Below are 21544 nucleotides of genomic sequence, written 5' to 3' on the forward strand. Positions count from 1 at the left end.
AACCACTGAGGAGCTATGAGGCATGTTGGGTATGGAGTTTTCATTTCTGGCATCTTGGGTTCATATTTTTTCATAGGACACAATGGATGGTTCCAATCAGTGAAATACTCACACAGGCACTGATCACGAAAAGAGTTCCACACAGGTCAGCCAACGAACCAGTGAACATACAGGTGTTCAGTAGGGATGTTAGAAATCATTTATATTAGTAATTGTGTAACTGCAACAATTCTTTGTAGTTACCACGCAGGGCAGGGCTGTCAGACAGTACACTCCCAGCTCTACTCACGGAGCTGCCACCCCACGTTGCCGCCTCTGAACCAGCTTTTAAATTAGCTCCTGCCTGCCGCTCTGTGCTGCTGCCTCTGTATCAGAGGCAGCAGCAGAGGTAGCAGGCACTCCCCTGCGTGCTCTTCATTTAGAACTGGACTGGTAGGCTGGGAATGGGGGGGGGGGGGGAAGGGGTGTTGCAGTTAACCGATAAGCAATCACTTATTTGTTAAACAGTTTACTGACTAGCCGCTAACATCGCTAGTATTCAGCACTTGTGAAAAATCAGTTCATTCATTTCAGTGCCTCAATCTGGATACAGAAGGATGACTACTGGCACCCACATTTAAAAAATTTGATCTAAATTTACTCACAAGTTTCAAAAGAATCATTCCATTCATCTGAATCTTTATAACTGCAGAAAAAAAGGCGTGCCACTGCAGACTGTAAAGGTCACAACATACGATTCAGTATCACAGAAGGCATGAGAGGTGTGACCAGCATTCTAGATACATAAGGTGGCCCTCCCATATCATAATGTACCTACAGTCCCAGATTGCCTTAAACCATTTTTGTGAATGTATATTATGCTGTCTGCTGGCAAGCTAAATAGTCACACAGACAATGACAACATGGACATTTAACATAGCCACCGCTATCACATTGAGCCCAAGACTTATTGCCCTCATGCAATTCCCTGCAAATGGAGGTTTCAAGCCAGGGCATGTTTGTTTTTGTTTTTGTTTTTTTTAACTCCTGAAGGCAAGGAACTAGAGCAGGCAGATGCAGCGAAGAGATGTTCTATTTCTGCCACTTCATATTTTTCTCTTCTCAGAATCAGAACACAAGAAAATGAAAGTGTCATTTGTTCAGCATGGAAGGATAAATAAGGAAACATAATAGAATGGTCTAACGCCCACTCATTACATAACCATTGTAAATGCCCTTCATGACTTGTTTACCTAGGGGCACTCAGAAAAGTTAATATGAATTAATATTCAAAGTAGATTAGTTAAACCCACATTTATCCGTTGTGTGGACACACTTATTTAGAACTCAGAATAGCTTTAATACATTTTAAGGAACTTGCATAGTAAAATAAACTATACCAAATTATGGCCACTTGAATTCTGAAAAAGAACATCTACTAGGCATTTGAGGCGTTTTAAGTAATCCATTCTCAAAGTTCATTCAGATTAATTTTCCTGTGTATCCCAATGTAGATAAGCACCATTTTCCTCTTTATGGCCTTGATCCTGCAAACTGTTTCACATAGGCAGACCTAGTGTTGCCAGCTTCCTTATCAGACAAAACCTTTGCCCCACCCCCACTCACTCCATACCCTTCTCTGTGCTTTGCTCACTATCCCTCACTCTCACTGGGCTGGGACAGGGTGGAATGAACTATAGATGCAAGCTCCTGGATGAAATGAGGAGTTTGGAGTGTAAGAGGGGACTTTCAGAGTGCAGGAGGGGCTTTGGGTGCTGGGGCAGGGCTAGAGAATTTAGGATCCATGAGGCTTAGGGCTGGAGTACAGGGAGGGAGGGCAGATGGCATCAGCCAGGCAGATGGCACCTAACCCATTCAGCTCCCAGAAGCAGCTGACATGTCTATCTCCTAGGCGGAGAAGCCAAGGGAATCTGTATGCTGCTCACAGCCACAGGTCCCACCCCTATAGCTCGTACTAACTGTGATTCCCAGCGCATGGAGCCGTGTGGCACCCCTGGGCCTAGGAGATAGACATGCTGGAGCTGCAAAGAGCCAGAGCAGGCAGGGAGCCTGCTGTAGCCCCACTGCACTGCCAACTGGACTTTTAGCAGGCCTGTCAACAGTGGTAACTGGACCTGCCTGGGTACCTTTTAGACCCAGCATTCCGGGCAAAAACCCGATGCCTGCTAATTAGGCAGACCCTGTGTGTGTATAAAATTCCATTGAAGACAATGGGCCTTCATGAGTGCATGAGTACAGTAGCTTGCAGGATAAAAACTGATATTTGTACTTGTCCTGGGACTGAAAATTCATGACTATGTTCTGTAACTTCATACACATTTTATTTTTAAGCATTAACTAAGTTGTTCCCCATCAGCAGACTTTCTAGAGACTGTTCCAGCTGTGTAACCTGCACAAGAACTTTCAGAGTTGCTAAGATCCTGCAGTCCAGTGTCACCTAGCATTTTTAATGTAACATCCATTGGACTTGCTCTGACAGGTTGAAATTTTTACCCATAACCCCTACCTATCTACATTTTAGGCTGCAATCTCATCCATCTTTATTCCAGTGCACTGTGCTAGTGCAGGGGTTCTCAAACTTTGTAATACCATTACCCCCTTCTAAGTTGCTCGCAACCCGCCAGGGGGTAGGGACCCATAGTTTGAGAAACACAGTGCTAGTGGTATCAACTAAGATCAACCTGTCAAAGCAAAACAAATACAACACAGCAATATTCTAATTAGTCGGGGGGTGGGTTCTGGGGTGTCCAGCTAAGTGTAACTTCTATGAGTAACACATTTGCTCCAATATAGACATATTATATACATATAAAATGTAAAGCAAAGGCAATTAAAATCCACATTGTCTGTAAGCTCTTCTAAGCAGGAAATATGACTTTCTTATATGTTTTGTAAAGCGGAGTATATGTTTTGAGTACTATGTAAGCAGTTATTAAGAAAAAAGACCACCTTGTTTAGACCCTGTACACAGCAGAGGCTGTATAACTATTTTTTCCAATTACCTTTATGTATAAAGAATGAACAGAACAACATGGAGGATAAAAAGCCATGTTTTTGTTTTAAAATTCTGCACCTATTCTATTATATGGGATATTACATAGTACAAAAGGAAATATCTGCATATATACAGAAAACTTCAGACAAAGATTACCTGTAAACAGTAATATTTTAAAGTGGATTTTTTAAATGAAACCTTTACTATAATAATATCCAAAAGAGATCCTAATTCACAGTAACACTAGTGTTTAGAGAAAAGCTTCTCATTTAGGAAGACAGGTTCTTCTTAAGACAATAAAGTATATTCACTAACTGCTTTGACAAATACTATAGAGCTTGGCATTTATCATTGGTAATACAGTAAAATTAGATGTTGGTAAATTCAGAACATGTTGAATATCTGGTTTTAGTTCCGGGCAAGACTGTCAAATGATTTAAAAAAATATATTGCAATTAATCACGAGATTTTAAAAAAGGTGTGATTAAGTGTAGTTTTCATCCCATTGTTAAACAATAATAGAATACCAATTTAAATTCATAATAAATATGTCGCATGTTCTTCTGTGTTTTTAAATACAGTAGACTTCCGATAATCCGGAACCTATGGGATCTAGGTGGTGCTGGATTATCAAATACGCTGGACTATCAGGAGGTACTATAAGCTGGTTATATATATACTGTATACATTATATACTGTATATAAAATGTTCTTAACCCTTTTTATTGTACATACTGTACACAGTATACTGTAATGTTTTAGTTTTTTAAGCCTTTTTTACCCCTTTTGCTCAATTCAGCTGCTGCCGCTGTTACCTCGTGACTCATTTTTTGCCAAAGCTCACTCACTAAGCTCTTGCCATTTTGATGCCGGACTATCAGGAGTGCCAGACTATTGGATGCCAGACTATTGGAGTTTTACTGTATATTGATTTCAATTACAAGACAGATAAAAGGCATACAGTATTCACTTTATATTATTTTTATTTTGATTATAAATAATTGGACTGTAAAAAAAGATAGAAACAATTGTATTTTTCAATTCACCTCAATGTGGAATAATCTCTTTCACAATAAAGTGCAATTTACAACTGTAAAATTATTATTTTATCAACTGCACTTAAATACAAAATAATGTAAAACTTTCAAGTCTACATGTCCACTCAGTCCTATTTAGGGATGTAAAATATGTTTATTTAGGTAAACATGTAACCACTGAAAATTTCAGCAGTTACAAGTTTGCACGCAGAGGAGCGGGGGGGAGTGGGCAGCAGAACAGGCATGTAGCACTTTGCGTACCGATAAGCATGATCGGTTACCCACTTACACAGCTACACTCTTACATCCCTAGTAGAAGTGGACAGCATTATAAGCATCCATATTGATTTATCTCAGTGAACTTAAAGGATCAGCTAAGTTTTACTGTTGCTTTCTATTTATTTTATTTTAAACTCGATGGTTGTAATTAATGGCCTTTCCCGCAACACATCTTCAAAAGATTTTCACTACAAACTTAAGTGTATGATTTCAGCCCCCCACATGACAATCCATTAAACATTGCTTTGTAACAATTAAATTATGCAGGTACAGTTTGTGATATAAGATCCTGTTAAAGATAGTTGGACTATTCCTTTATAAATGTTTTCAGCATTCATTAGCAGTATCCATTTGGACTATTAGACACATTAGTTTTCAGCTTTCACACCAGCAACAACATCAAACTAATTATATTTATGGTGCAAAAGAGAAAGCACTGTCCTTCAGTGCATTTCGAGCTAATCAATAGTGTAAGTGGCACTCTGAAGTGCTTAATAAATTCAACATCAGAGTAATATATGTTTGTGCAAAAGTGTCCAACATTTAATTCCCAGTTTTGCAAGCATGATAGGTTCCTAAAAAATAAAACAAACAAGGAATTATACATTTTTTCCATCTTTTATACATTTGAGTTTTTCTAGTCTTATAAGTTAGTATTCACCATTAAGCAAACCTTTTGTCTGAGTTCCTGGCTGACACACAGTTACCCAGAAATGCAGGCTGGAATAGCTCTAGGCATTCCTTTACAGAGCAAGAAAATCACTTTTAAGATTATAGATTGGAGATTCCAATATTTTTCTTATGATGGTGTGATGGATAGGAAGAGTGCTGGTCTTTTCTGAACATCCCAACATTTAGTGACTAAAAGATTAAACTTAAGCTTCAGGGGGTAGCCAAATTAGTCTGTACAGGTAAACTAAAAAAAACAACAGTCTGGTAGCACTTTATAGACTAACAAAACATATAGATGGTATCATGAGCTTTCGTGGGCATAGCCCACTTCTTCAGATGACTGGAGTGTTGGATGTCTAGGACCAAAATAAATAGGGGAGACCGGGGGAGGGGGGGGAGAGAACGGAAAATTGGGGGAGGGGAGACAAGAAAAGGCAGTGGGTAAAAAATATATCATGGGAAAGCTGAGCTGGAAAACAAATAGTCTATAAGCACCTAAAACAGGGGTGTCCAAACTTTTTTCAAAGAGGGCCAGATTTGATGAAGTGAACATGCGTGAGGACCGACCATTTTGCCTGACATTCTTTGAACCATTAAAATTAAATGCAAATTAACTATTTTATGCAAAGCTTATTGCAAACGGCATACTTTTCATTTCATCACATGGATGACAAATTTAAACAGGTGTTAAATCACTCTGCCTTTCATATCTGAAGGCCAGATGAAAAAAAAATCCAGGAAGCTGAAATATATGTCAGGAACATTGTAAAGTACATTACATATTATTGGTAATAAAGGTTGTCTGTCAACTTTTAAGTTCAAAAAATATGAACAGGAACATAACACCAAGTATACATGTTGTGTCCAAATATATTTATAACTGATTTAGACCAACTGACATTAACTGAGATTTTACAATGTATTCATCTCAATACATATGGATTCGTTGGGGGCCATAAAAGATAGATATTGCCAAATTACCTGGGGGGCCGTATTAAACCGGAACACGGGCCGCAATTGGCCCGCGGGCCGGACTTTGGACATGCCTGACCTAAAGACTAGATAATCAAAGGGGGCAAATAAGAACCATTAATTAGCAAACAACAAAGAGTCAGGAAACACTTAAAAGACTGATGAAACATCTAGATGGTATCATGAAATTCTTCAAAGACAAAGAACCTTTGTCATCTTCATTGTCTGATAGGTAGGTAATGACCTAACCATCCAGTATCTTTGTTTAATCCAGAGGTGTGAGAACTGAACTTGCGAATGAGCTGAAGCTCCAGTCCTTCTCTGTGTATTTGGCTCCTGTAATTGGTTTGTAACAAAACAGCCACTTGAAGATCTGTTAATGCATACCTAGGGAGATTAAAAGTGTGCCCCCATGGGCTTTTGTATATTCCCTTTACAGATATCTGATTTGTGTCCATTAATTCTTTCATGTAGGGACTGTCCAGTCTGTCCAATATATATTGCAGTGGAGCATTGCTGGCATTTGATGGCATACATTAAATTACTGGATGTGCAGTTAAATGAGCCTCTGATTTGGTGGCTTATGTGGTTCCCTCCAGTAATGGGTTTGCTTATATAGATATGTGGGCAGAGTTGGCACCGTGGTTGATTGCAGGGATGGGTTCCTGAGTATTTATGATGTAGCTGAGTAGCACAGTTATTGGAAAGAATATATTCCAGGTTGGGGGGTTGTCTGTAAGCGAGCACTCCGGTCATCTGAAGAAGTGGGCTGTGCCCACGAAAGCTCATGATACCATCTATATGTTTTGTTAGTCTATAAAGTGCTACCAGACTATTTGTTGTTTTTTCAGGTTAAACTTAGGTAGCTAGAGGGTGTTGGCAGGGAGCCAGGAGAACCAATGGGAGAAGGTATTGAGATTTGAATTGGAAGATATACCTGCCTGCTGTTTTTCTTTATGTGAGTTTTAAGCCAGGAGGTGAGGGAACAAGATGAAATGAATCAGGTAGAACTAGCATGCCTACAAAGAATACTGGGCATGGACATGGACTGGACCTTGAAGCACAGATCGTAAGTAGATAGGGAAATGTCTATTTAGATGTGATCAGGTTATTTTCTTTGTTTTGTTGCTTGGTTAACATTCTCTGTGCTAAATCCATGTGTCCCCTCCCCCATACATTCCTGATCCCAGGGATGGAATTTTCTCTGTGTTTTTAAATTGTTCTTTTCTCAGTTGCTTTAAAACATCTAGCAATCAAATATGTTTAATCAGGTATATCTTTTTATTTTGTTTAACAAAAATCACCTTTTTAAAATGGTCGATTCTTGTGTCCTGGAATGTTATGAGAGGTCTGTGTATGCATGCCTAAGATTGAGAGATCATCTATTAGAGATTGCAGTTTGTTTTCTTTTTTTATTCAAGCTCTCTTGTGTTAGAAGAGCTTGGGGTACCTCTCTGGAAGAAGTTCCAAGTGCTTCTTCCTGGGTTCAAGACGAAAGGGGTTTTTTACTTGGTGGTAGCAGCTACCTCCAAAGGCCAGGGAATCTATGTCCTTAGGGAGCTTTTAAGCAGAATCCTACAGAGGCAAGACATTTTTAAAGTCTCTTGTGGGCCCCCACCTTCTGTACTTGGAATGCCAGAGTGGGAAACAGCCTTGACAGATGGAAATACAGGAAAAGGAAGAAATGCAGCTTTCTTCAATTCGCTTATACATTCTCACCCAAACCAGTGCTAAGATTCCAGCCAGAGATTTTCTATACAGGCAGTCCCCGGGTTACATGGATCCGACTTACATCGGATCCCTACTTACAAACGGGGTGAGGCAATCCCGCACTAGCTGCTTCCCCCCAGCAGACCAGGGAGACGCGAAGCTAGCGCCCCCCCCCCCCCCACCAGCAGACCAGGGAGACGCGGAGCGGCTTTTCTCAGCAGACACCTCAGCTTGAGAATAAAGGACTGAGGGAAGTGAGGTGTGGGAGAATAAAACTGAGCTCTGGAGAAATGTTTGGCTAGAGTTTCCCCTACAATATGTACCAGTTCCGACTTACATACAAATTCAACTTAAGAACAAACCTACAGTCCCTATCTTGTACGTAACCCGGGGACTGCCTGTACCTCAATTTATACAGCACTAAGACACTAAAGGCTGTCCATTTCTAAGCAACTGATGCATGTCTCGGGCACCTTGTGAGGCATGAGAATGGTGGCAGACCAACAGTCTACTAATGCAGACTCTGGGAGTGCTAATTGCTTTTGGAGTGGGTTCCATTAATTTTAATTGTAAATTTTATTACTGAAGAAAATGTATGTATGCATGCATTGAAAGCAACTCCTAGTTCATTTTCCAACTTAGAAATACTTGATGGGATTACACAAATGCCAAATGTGCCTAGTTTTTTTGTTTGGTGAGGAAAACTCAGCTGTGTATCATTGGAAGTTGGTGCATGACTGTGACCTAACTAAAAAAGGTCTATCCAGCCAATCAGTGCCCAGAGCTATACTTGGATACCCATTCATTCACAGAATCTGTAACAGCACAGTTCTCCACTGCAGCTGGCATACTAAAAGCCTTCTTTATCTTCTGCCTTTCCACTTTACTGATATGAATGATTAGTGTTTTCAATCATTTCAGGCTATTTTACTGGGTTAGTTTACATAAACATATACAAACATATATACGTTGTATATCTGGATGTGTATAGTCTTTATTAGAAGACTGAGATGAAGAATTGCTACCAAACACAAAAAAATTAATAGGTAATGTGCAAGCTCAACAGCCTGATTCTTACATGCAACCAGTCCTTTACAAACCTACAAATGACAAATCTATGGACAATTAACTCCTTTAGCTCAGAGTCTCCATATAATATGACTTACTGTGGAAACAATCTGCAACTATGTTAAATATTAATGTTGAATCTTTTAAGATTTAACTTGAAACACTATTCATTCTGTTCTTGGAATTTCCCCAGTAAGAATTATTTTCAACCCTTTTCTTATATGACAGGTGTATTTGTAACTAAAATTTAAATATTGAGTCCTGGGCCCCCATATATTAATGGAGTTCACTTCTTTGCATTGTGATTAATACAGTCCCTAGAGCAGAGGTCCAACCTTTTTCTACCTCAGATCACTTTGGGTATGTCTACACTACAGTGTTATTCTGAAATAGCTTATTTCGAAATAACGTGTCTACACACAAAATGCATTTCAAAATAGCATTTTGCTATTTCAAAATAGCATGTCCACACTGAGTGGACTCTGAATCGCATTTGAGGCTGTCCGGAACCAGTTCCAGCAGGGCACCAGGTCAGGATTTACTGTGTGGGGCTGCTGCCTGAGGCTATCTGAGGTCTGTGCTTAAAGGGACTCCCCGGACAGCCGGTTCTCACGTTTCCCTGCTTGTCTACCTCGATGAGGGACAGAAAAGCATTTTGTCTCTGCGTATTCTGATTGCCCTCACTTGGGACACCACAGCTCTCGGCAACATGGAGCCAGAGCTGCCCCTGGGCACTCTGGTGCTTCTCTTGGACGTGTTGCTGTGAGCCTGGCTGCACTTTCTACAGGCTGCTGTCCGGAAGGTTCATCAGGGGGCTGTCAGGATCCAGGAGGCCCTGCGGGAGAGCTTCCACCCTGAGGAGCACTAAGAGCCTCCCTGGTCTGCCCCACTGGGGGCTTGTGCCTCATTCCTCCCTCACGTCCTTCCACTTACCCCTCCTTAACGCCCCTTCCTCATGTCAAATAAAATACATGTATTTTCATGAACACAAACTCTCTTTATTTAACAAAACTAGGGGGGGAGGGAATGAAACTCTGGTGAGACTGTGGAAAGGAAGTGGGAGAGGGGAGAAGAGAGGGTGGGAGAGGGGAGGGGGAAACCTGGGAGAAGGGAGCTGGAAGGTGGAATCAAGGGAAAGAAGGCGGAAGGGAAGCTCAGGGTCTCACTGGACCTTGATTTTCATGCAGAGTTGCTCCTGGGTTCGCATGTGGCCTTTTGTGGCCAGGCTGGCAGCTCTCCTGCCATAGACGGCTGCGTTTCTCCATCTAGTGCGGAGATCATGGACGCTGGGGGCACTCCTCTCCCCCTCCCTCCAAACCTGAATAAGGTCCATGATCTCCGCCCTGGACCAAGAAGGCACGCGCCTTCTCCGGGCCCTGGCAGGCTCCTGGGAGCTGGCAGACTGCTCCTAGGGAGCGGTGGAGGGCTGGCTGCCAGTGGCTTGCTGGCTCATGTTTTGGGGCCACTGGGTCGGGGCAGTGACTGCTGGCTCTGGTCTGGCAGGCTTGGAGCTGTGGCCAGAATCTACCCCTTTAAGGGCTCCGGCCTGGAGGAGGGGGAGGAGAAGGGGGAGAGAAGTGTTCTTGGTTGAGGCTGGAGTGGCCACCAGGGCACCCTGGGAAGGCCGGAGGCCCCCTATTTCAAAATAAGGGTCTACACAGAACTTATTTCGAAATAGCTATTTCAAATTTGGCATTATTCCTCATAAAGTAAGGTTTACCAAATTTGAAATAAGCACTCCACTATTTCGAATTTATTTCAAAATAGCGGTTTGGCTGTGTAGATGCTCGGAAAGTTATTTCGAAATAAGGGCTGTTATTTCAAAATAACTTTGCTGTGTAGACATACCCTATCAGAATTCAAGATCTACCCTTTTCCTTCCCCAAAGACCCTTCTCTTTCCCAAAGCTCCCACCTGCTCACTACATCCCCTTCCTCCTTTGCTCTCTCTCTCTCTTTCTATCCTCACTCACTTTTACTAGGCTGGGGCTAAGGGGACGGGTGCTGGCTCTGGGAGGGGGCTCAAGTCTGGGTGGCAGGAGAGGGTATGGGCTGCTGGCTCTGAGAGGTGAGTAAGGGCTGGGACAGGTGCTTGGAGTACAGGAAGAGGGTATGTATGCTGACTTTGGGAGTGGGGTCAGTGTTGGGGCCTGGAGTGCAAGAGGAAGTATGAGGTGCTGGCTGAGAGAGGAGTCTCAGGGTGGTGGTGCAGGGTTTTGGCTCTGGGAGGAAGGTCAGGACTAGGGCTTGGGGCGCAAGCAGTGTGGGGTGTCTGGTATGGAAGAGAGCGTCAGGGCTGGAGTACAGGAGGAGGTGTTGGCTCTAGGAGGGGTCAGGAGAAGGCGGTGCTGATTCTAGGAGAGGAGTGGGGGTTGTGGTACAGGCTCCTGCAGAGTGGCACTTACCGCCAGCAGCTCCAGGTCGGCAGAGCAGCAAGGCTGAGGCAGGTTCCCTAGCTATCCTGGGCCCAGCCTTAAGCTAGAGCCCTGCACAGATACAAATGTCTACTCGCAGACATTGGTATCTGCTAATCTGCAGGGTTCTGCTCTCAGGAGACACTGTGGCCAAAGGACAGGAATGTGGTGTTGCCACTCCCAGGAGCCAACTCCCTGTGTTGGCAGCTCCTCCGCTAGGCTTTGTGGTTGTCCTATCCCAGCTCCACCACCAGACCGGAGATGCAGCTGGCAGCAGACTAGCCACGTGGCTGGGAAGAGCTGCCAGCGGAAGGTACTGGTTCCTGGGAGGGGAGTCCTGCAGATCAACAGATACAAATGTCTATCCAGGGGCAGATGAGAGTGCCGCGGGGCCCAGGGCAGCGAAATTTCGCAGGGCCTCAGGAAGCGCGGGGCACAGGGCAACCGCCCCGTTCGCCCTGCCCTAAATCCGCCGCTGTGTCTATCCACTGGTAGACTTTTGTATCTGCACAGGGCTCTACACACCACGCCCAGAAGGAGCCAAAAGGCCTCTGTGGCCCAGGGGTGGGAGGCATGTGGCACCACATGCTGCCTCTCTCTGCCAGTACCAGCTCCCATTGGCCACAGCTTCCCAGGGGGCGGTTCTTTCAGGCAAGAGCAATGTGCCAAAACTGCTTCCCCTTCCAGACAAAGGGGCCATGCTTGTCACTCCTGGTAATGGGCCAATGGCGTGGAGCCAAGGCAGCCAGGAATCCTGGCAAGTGCCAACTGCGATCAACTAGGAGACTCCACCAGGACTGATCAGTCGATTATGAACAACCCATTGGGATGCTAGAGCATGCACACATAGTGACCCACGGACAGCCTACATTCATGTTCTCTCCTGGACTGGATTCTGTTCTCTTGCTGTTGGCCTTTGCCAGCCAGACTTTTTATAGATATTAAAACAGCAAATAAAAAGGTGGATGTTGAAAAACTTCCCATAATTTTATTAGTAACAGCTGTTCACACACAATAGTGTTGAAGTGTGAGAATAGATCTTTTTTGAGTGTTATTCCACTAAGCAGGGCAAGAAAAAACACTCAGTCTTTATAGTATTCAGTTATTGTAACAGAGTTAATTACCAGTAATCACACATTTGCCTTATAATGCCATTTCACACTTTTCTGGGATTAATTTTGCACTTTACTCCAAAAGAAATAAAAGCTTTCCCCTGTGAAACTGCCATTGCCATCATCCACAAACAAAAATAATCAGAGGGAGCCTAAGAGGGTGGGACCGTTAGTTCCAAAAAATTGTAGCATTCCTAAATGTCCTTTAGCAACACAGAACAGTCTTTCTTCTCTCTCACCCCCAATTGAACATTGTTAACTGCAGCATTGTTGTAACCATGTAAGCCCCAAGATAAAATAGACCCAAAGTGGGAAGAAATAATATCTTTTATTAGACCAACTTCTATGGGTGCAAGAGGCAAGACCTCTCAGTGGTCATCCTCAAAGGAAGGCTACACAACCCCTTCAAAAAATGAGCCCGTGAGCTTAAATTAATAACTTCACTGTTACTGTTAGCCCCTTATTAAGACTCAATAGAGTTTGTGGTTAGCCAGCGCCCAGTAGCAAGAGACTGGGGAAGGATGGGAAATGAGGACCCTGTTCCTGGGGACTGTCAGTCTCAATGGAGAGAGGCCAATGATCCAGGTCAGGACGGGTAATGAGGGGGTCAGGAAGCATGGGGAAGGGCAGGGTGCATCCTCCTTGGTGGCTAGAATTCCCAGCGTTAGACAGTGTGGGACCAAGCTAACGAGAGAACAGGGGGCCAAGCTGAGCTGGGGAGCAACGCCATGCCATACAGAATGAGGAAAGCAGTCCAGGGAGCAGAGCAATTCTAGTACAGATTGAACCTTTCTAGTCTGGCACTCTCTGGTCCGGCAACATCTGGTCCCTGCATGATTTGAGTTAGGCAAATATCCACTTATTATGGTGTGGCCAAGTTTCCCCACACTCTGATAAAGTTTGTTTGCAGCCACCAGTCCTGGCTCTCAGTGTTCTGTGCTGTTATTTAGTTCTAATTTACTCCTAAATGTACTGCCCAATACGCAGTGGAAGTGTTAGTAATGCTGCTAAGCAATATTGACCTCCTGTGACCCAGCGCATTCTCTGCTTTGGCACTAGTCAGGTCCCAATGGTGCCAGGCTAGAAAGGTTCCACCTGGAGCAGAGCCACAGAAGGACAGAGAGCAAACCTGGGCTGGGAGCAGAGCTGCAGCAACCAGAGCCGGAGGGGTCAGAGAAGCAGTGCAAAAGGGCTGGAGGCAGAGCAGCATCTGCACTGAAGCAAAGTGGAGCTGGGACTGGAGCAGTCCAGAGCTCAGTGTGAGTGAGGGGAGACTCTGGGCACATGGCTCAGCACAGGGAGATGCCACTAGCCAAGAGGTCTTGCAGGCTACACATGAATGGGCCAGAGAGGGAGGGGCTGAGGCTGGGAAAAAGGATCCTGCCACCTAGAGCCTGAAGAAGTAGGGCCACCTCCAGAGCAAATGTCAGACCTACAGCATCCTGTGCAGCACAACCAGAGCATAAGAAGGTCTGGATGGTGAGGAACAGACTGCAAACTTCCCTTACATTCCAGAGATTGCAGTTTGCGATGTCCTTACGCCACAGAGTGCAGTTACGTGTTTCCTTTAACCTTTCCCATTTTTTTCCTTATTGTTTTTACTTTTTAAATTGATTGCTGTTTAACAAATTGTATTTACTTTGAACTGTAGGTACTGATCAATGGGTCAGGGAAGCATCCAGTATGGAGAGACAACCCTGGAGTGGGGTCGCACTAGCCCCTGCCTGAAGTGGCCCCAACAAGGAATCCAGGGCCCAGCCTTGCTGGCCTTACAAGGACTCTGCCACAGTGGAGAGTGAAAGAGCAACCCTTAAGGTCTGGGAAACCTCTGGGTAAAGGATTCAGATCCTGTCACTAGCCCATTTCACCAGGGTACTATAATTTCACCAGGGTACTATAATTCTTTATAATTCACCAGGAAAGTTCCCCTCAATAGCTTGTCTATTCCCCCTCTTCATAGAGGCTAAAAATCATTACATTAAACAGAGACGCTGGACACAGCTCATTACAACAATCTGTAACCCACTAGCTCCCCCCTTTTTTGGCTTATGGCTGCAGAGGTGTTAACTGGCTTCTTCACTTTAAATGATCTTTTATAATGTGTGTTAATTACTTACATTAAACAATCGGTTTTCTCAGCTTACCTTTCCCAGTCTGGAAAAAGAGCTCTGCGTAAGAACAAAAGATTTCCTTCACACACAGAAGTTGGTTCAGTAAAAAAATATTCCCTTATCTTCCTTGCCTTTCTAACACGGTTTATGTTCTTTAATGCAAAATGTGCATTTAGGAGTCTTTTGGCCTCCTGATGTGTAAATAAAATTATGTCAGTGGGATTTGCATGTTCATTTAGGACCTAAGCCAACTTCCATTGATTTGAATGGGAATCAGATCACTGTAACAGAGAAAAATTAAGCACACTGCACAGTATCCTGGTAAACCAGAGCTTTCTTGGTAGTCCATTTAAAATTAATAATACATTCATTTTAAAGTAATGCCAGCAAAGTTGTGCTTTCTTCTTAGCATATATGACATATATTCCTTGAAAGGGATAGTCATATTTATGCCCATCAATACAGTTCTGCATCCATAATACAATATTTATACAAAAAATGTGTCCAAAATAGGAGCAGTCTATCATGTCTACTTGTAAGACACATCCTGATGAATATTAAAGTATTTTTTTCCTTTTAAGTGCAAAACACATTTTGTAGTAATCTGAATGAGAAAAATATGTAAATGTCCGGCAGGAATTTAAGAGGCACCACCTTAAATACAAAAACAAAATCACACTTCTGTCTAAAAATATTTTACTTGTTACTTGTAACAAGTCACACCTAACACTAACAAAGACTAAATACAAATATTTTTTCCTATTTTTTCAACTGAGTGTTGTTGGTTTTTGTTTTGTTTTTTTAAACTCTTTCTGCATTTGATCACAACTTTGTAGAATCAATATAGCTATTTACATGAACAGTCAGTTTCTCCTGTTTATATGGGCCTTTCAAGTAACAGGAATGTAAGAAATAATTGAAGATAAAATGGGACTGTAAAACCATATAAATTTTGCAGGGATCTCAGGAGTAACTATAGTATTTGAAATTGATTTTAACTCATTTTAAAAACATACTTCTACCAATATGTCACGTTTACTGCATACAAAGCCTTTCGTGTTGAACACACTTGAAAATCATTACCTAGTATTAAACTACTTGATGATTTACTATCAAACATCCCTACTTTTTAGTCAGGAAAACTGAGGAAAAGAATTAGAGAGATGCATCAACTTCAAGACGTGGGGTGCTGTGTGCACATCACAATAAGGATTATTCTAACCTCATACTCACACTACAGGGACATTATAGAAATATAGGCAAAGCATACCTATTCACAATGAAATTGAATACTTTGTGCCAAATGCTACTCTTTTGAAAATAAAAGCTCCTATATTTATAATCTATATGTGATCTGTGATGATCACCACAGCCACTTAGATAATATTCTATAATTAACTTTTTATATATATATTTTTTAAACAGGACTCTTAAATGGAGAGAAATTTCTTTCCTCTATATTTCTAGTCACCCAGAACCTACTATTTCTAATCCATAACAATGACCACAAATATATATAGTATGTCAATTTAAGAATTTCTTTCTATTGCTTTTCTTATTCTGGCCAGCTGGTCAAACTTGGAATTTAGGCACAGTTTGTTTCTGAGCATCTTAATCACTGAAATAAGTATATTATGAAAAATAAACCATGTGTGGTTGAAGCTGAAAGATTTAAATAGGTAGACCAATTTATATTGAAACAAGAAATTATGTACCATTTTTCCCAAGTCTCATATGTAAAACTATTCACATTCTAAAGTATCTCTCAGTGATATAACACGCATGACTGCTATTTACTGCATTGTTTTGTGTAAGAGACTGCAATACTGTCATGTTTCTATTTCAATAAACCACATGCAGCAGTTAAATTACATAAAAAATAAGGGATCCAGATTGTATCTGTGAGAGATGACAATGCTACCATACACTGGTGTAATCCATTCTTCGTTTAAGGGACTCACTTCCTCCTCCTCAAACACTTTAGTGAAGGTCAAACATCTTCATTATCTCCAAGTCCTAGATTTTTCTATTTGGATCTCTAATTTAACTGATGTATGTATCAAAATGCACATTAGCAGACAGATCTGCGGTTGGATATTCATCTGAGGAGGTACAAAAATGTTTTTCCAGATAAGGTTGGCTGCAATTTATATTCACTCAACTAGTTTAATTTTCACATTTCAGTCGATAACATATGAAGAATGCAAATGTTTTGCTAAAAGTACCTGTATTTATGAGACCTCACTTCACTTTAGAGACCTTCTATGTCAAATGCAGAGAACATCTAAACCTGTCACCCTGACCCACGTTTCAGGGCGACAATACCAGAAGGTGTAAATTAAAACAATGAGTCGCTCAAACATTTAACTTAGCCAATTTTCAGAGTTAAGGAAGGGCAAAATTTGGTTCTCAGATACGTAAGGAATTTCCCATTGAAGAAAATGATAGTTGTCCTTATGGATATATAAGGGCAAAATTTGGTTAATAGTGGAGGCTTAAGACCAGGAACAACTTTAGGCCCATGTATGACTGCCATTCCCCAAAGAGAACTTCCACTTTTGATAAGGGCAGTGTTACATAAAGAACAATCACAGCATATGGCACTTATTTAATACTTACAAGATAAACACAAAATATTTTATAGTTAGCAGTTTCCAATATGTTGATATCAAACATAATTCCTTCTGCTCAGTCAATAATAACAAGTGTTTTTATAACCAAGAGCAAAGAATAGATGGTGATTAACTTAAATTCTGAAGAACAGTTACAGGGTTTTACAAAATGTTCAACAGGAATGAAATCCAGAAAGCGTTTGGAAAACACAACAGATTAAAACCAAATAATCAGAAAACTCAATTTGATCCAACGTGTCCTAAATGTTACTGCCAACTTGTATTAGCTAGGTCACTGTTTTTTCCTTTTAATAATACATTTCAATCTTCAGTTCTGAAAGCTTCCTGTTTCAAAAACTGCAATAAGAAATGTTTTACCTAATTTTAAAAACAGCTCTCAGAAGAAGGATGATGTGCAATTTAGTGTCTGGAACTGACATTTTAATGTTTAGTCATTTAAAGCATTTACTTTTAAGGCCCTCTTTCAAAACTAATCTCACCATGAATACAAGTTTGCAAAACAAGCTACAACATTTGAAACTCACAGAGCTAAAAGAAAATTAAATGTATTACTAGTACACATTATTCACAAATATGGCTATACAAAATAAGGTGAACATGCTGCAGTGACTGTATATCACGCAGTTGTGAGAAAGATTTTCACAAAGAAACATTATGAACAACAAAGTATAGAAAAATATGCTTCTCTTTCTAACCATGACCCAGAAAAATGTTTAATTCATACTATACATATGAATTTTTATGCTTAGAAAATTACATAGAAAAAAAAACAGAAAAAAATAGACCACACACCTACTGTGTGTGTGTGTTCATAAGACAGAAACGAAGTCAAAACAATGGGCTGTTCTGACAGTTTCCGGTGAGCACAATACCTATTACAGAAATTCATACCATTTTATATGAAGAAATACTTACAGAAAAAAGGCACTTTAGAAAATTTCATGCTAGGCTACTCAGGAGCACAAGTGCCATTTTCAAAAGTAACTAATCCACTTAGACTCCTAATTCCCAGGGTACTGTTATAAATGGAATTGAAGCTTAAATGACTTAGGCACTGAGGGTGAATCTAAGTAGCTTTTGACAATTTTACTCAAAGCCTACATAAAATAAAATGAAGTACTATAGGTTGAATCTCTCTAGCTCAGCACCCTGACCAGTTCCAAACCACGGGAGGTCAATATTGTCTAGCAGCATTACCAACACTTCTACTGCTTACTGGGACTGAAAACACTGAGAGCCAAGGTTGTACACAAACTTTATGGGACCATGGAAAACTTGGCTACACCCATGATAAGTGGATATCCAGCTAACTAAATTCATGCTGGGTCACAGATGTACTTTCAGATATTGCACCTCTCTGAATCTCACCAGTTTTATGACTTTACAATGATTTTTCTGATTTTTTAAAATGTCTCTTGCACCTTGTTGTACAAAAGACCCACACAAACAACAGGGAAAACTGAAGAACAGACTATAGCAGTGGGAGTGACTAAACGCAAACTGCTGTCAAATACACAAGCCAACTGAAAAATATCCCCCTCTCCAAATTATTTCAGTACACTAATTTTATATTTGGGTCCTGGAAGCAGCTCTGTGCAGGCAAATCACTGTCTCTGCCCTGAGACCCAGTGACTTCAAGTGGAGTTTGCCTTCACAGAGCTCCCTGTAGAATCAGAACCATAGGTGTTAATTGTGACACCAGTACACATCATTAACAGTAAGGAGCATGATTTTTAAGTTGACAATCTCCTTTAATTAGAGTGTACTCTTTTGAAAGTAGAATAGTGACAGCTTGTATACAATAGGAATTTCTGGAGTGGGATTGTTACAGTTGTGCATATGAGCACTGGAGATGGGTTACTTTGTATAAAGCAAGTATTGCATCAGGACCACTTCTCTCCGTTGCGAGTAAACCACACCAGTGCAAACTCACATTACACTAATGCAGCACATCAACATTGAAGGTTTGCACTGTTGTACCTACACAGAAAAACCCTGAGCTTTCTCAATAGTTCTATAAATTAAGAGCTCTCCTGACCCATCTATTTGCACTGAAACTACCCACCTTTCACTTGGCCTAAACTAAAGCAATGCCAAAATTAGGCACTAAGTCTGCCATGAGTTATACACTTACTTAACTTTACAAGTGAATGGACTCCACTAAAATCAATGACACTACTCATTCATTAAGTTAAGCATGAGCATGACTGACAACAGTATTGGGGCCTAAATCTTTGAAATTATATAAATTAATATATTTAAGTTCCCTTGTCCCCATTCTGGGAGCACACAGAAAACACCCCTAATAAACTTCACACTTTCGTAGAACCTTGGGCAAAATCCTGTAGCATTATTGCCAGAAATAAGGAAAATGCAGAAATCATGTGGACTTGTACGACAAGCCAAATATGATAAAAAATACTTCTTGAATCTGTTAAGTCAGTGTCCATAAACTAAAGCAAATGCAAGCTATATAATTTGTAATTCACATCTTGTCTTGAATTCTAAAATAATCACAATGTGCAAAACTAGGCCAAAATCATATACGCAAAGCAATTTTTATCTCTCTCTCTCTCTCCTGATCATTCCTCCACACCCATTATTCCAACTTCCGAAGAGAAAATGTGTTACTGAAGGAAAACTGCAAATTAATTTAAAAGAATATGGTCATACAAAGTCATTCTCATGTTTGCATATTTTGAACCAGCTTTAACATATTTAAACCCATATCAATAACAACCTTTATGTATAAAACAAGATAGTACATTTGCACTAAAGCAGACAATACACATCTTTTGCATGTGATGTATTCAGTTTTATAACCCCACATACACGCACATCAGGCTCTTGTGCAGACATTTTTAGGCACTGTTAGTCCAAAGCATTAACTACATCTACCATGATAACTGTGTATTAAAAAAAATCTTATGACCAAATAATTGTATTATTTCTAATTCAAAAGTATTATTTTAGCAGATACAAAGTCAAATAGGGACACACTAGTTTCTGTACAATAACTGTAATATAATTACAGTTATTGTACAGAAACTGCCGAAATTAAGAGGAAATTCTGTTGTATATGGTAAATTGTATTTCTTATCCAGTGGGTGGATTCCGAAGATACTCCAGATCCTGTCATTCTCTAACATACTGTAGGTTATTATTCAGTTTCATGGTCTTTGTATGGTGGTGCTGTTATTGTAAAAAATTAGCCTATAATCTGAATGTAACCCTTCATCTCCGTTTCCATGTTTTAGTGTTATTTTTATTTAATGAAGCAATCAGCCACCCTGCAATCTTTCGGAAGGCTCTCAGAACAATGCAGACATTAAAGCTTGCCACCATCAATCTGCAAAGCAACTCCGCCTGTGAGTCCTTTCATTTAGCTGCTGCCTTGCAATTTTCCCTTACACCCACCCCCAAATGTATTTGCCATTTATGTTCTCTTTTCATCTCTCTATCACCCACCAAGTCCTCTCCCCGCTCCATTTTTGGAAGGCCAGTGTCCATTCCACATCAAATTGCCTTCAGGAACCAGAATCATGTATTTACCCAGCTACATTTTCATTTGCAAAACATGCCACCAAATATACACCATGTAACACCGTGTATTATAGCTATCTGGGCGCACGCACACACACACACACACACACAAATGTATCCGCTCCACTATCATCAGAGTCCGAATAAACAGAATCATGCAGATTGGAAGCCCCCGCGGAGCGAAAGCAGGGAAACTGAGTGTAAATCGCGTCCTCCCTCCCTTCCCCTGCACCCATAGCCAGACTCCCTTTCCCTTAAGACTGATCAAGGCGCGGATACAATATCCACTCGGGATCCACACACCGGCATATCGACTGCATAGGTGCCTACATGCACGGGCAAAGCTGCACTCCCCAATGCCCCCTGGCACCCAGTATGTGTGTGAGCAGCAGGGGCGGCGCGGCACCGGGGCAGCTGCCCGGGTTGGGGTGAAGGCGGCGCCTGCCCGGACTTACCCAGCAGCAGCAGCTTGAGCTCCCGGCGGGCGTCCCGCTTGTCCCGGCGGAGCTGCCTCTCGATCTCATCGTTGATACGCCTGGCTTCCTTGGCTTCCTCGCTCAGGCAGCACGCCATGATGGACTCCAGAGTCATTCTTCCTAACTGGTTCAGACACAACCCCCACCCCCCGAAAACTCTCACTCACACTCACACACACTCACACCCCGCACCGCGGAGCGAGGGAGGCACGCGCCCTCTGCCTGCGAGCCCCCACCCGGGGACAGCCCAGCCGACGCCGGGAGAGCGCTAGATGCTACACCCAGCGAGCAGAGGCAGAGAAAGGGCCCCCACCGGCGGCGGTGGCAGCAGCGCAACCCCACTATCTCCTGCCTCTGACACCCTCTAGTTCCAACTCCTCCTCTTCTCTAAATCATGCACCAAACAACAGGGAAACATCCACCGGAGCAGCAGTGCCCAGCAGAGAGGAGCAGCCCAACGCCCCCTCTTTTCCCTCGCTGCCGCCTGCGGTCACCTCAGTCCCTTGTAAATGACACCCGCTGA

General features: G+C 41.9%; 1 protein-coding gene across 1 annotated transcript in view; it reads right to left on the bottom strand.

The window, feature by feature from the left end:
* The window catches only part of LOC102454459 (guanine nucleotide-binding protein G(q) subunit alpha), a 222015-nt gene extending 200493 nt beyond the window's left edge, over window positions 1-21522 (bottom strand). The window contains exon 1 of the mRNA XM_014573325.3: window positions 21001-21522. Coding sequence (XP_014428811.1) covers window positions 21001-21136 — 136 coding nt within the window. The 5' untranslated portion in view covers window positions 21137-21522. The remainder of the gene's footprint in view (window positions 1-21000) is intronic.
* Between the last annotated feature and the right edge of the window lie 22 nt (window positions 21523-21544).

This window comes from Pelodiscus sinensis, chromosome 6, assembly GCF_049634645.1.
Source record: "Pelodiscus sinensis isolate JC-2024 chromosome 6, ASM4963464v1, whole genome shotgun sequence".
Classification (NCBI taxonomy): Eukaryota; Metazoa; Chordata; order Testudines; family Trionychidae; genus Pelodiscus; species Pelodiscus sinensis.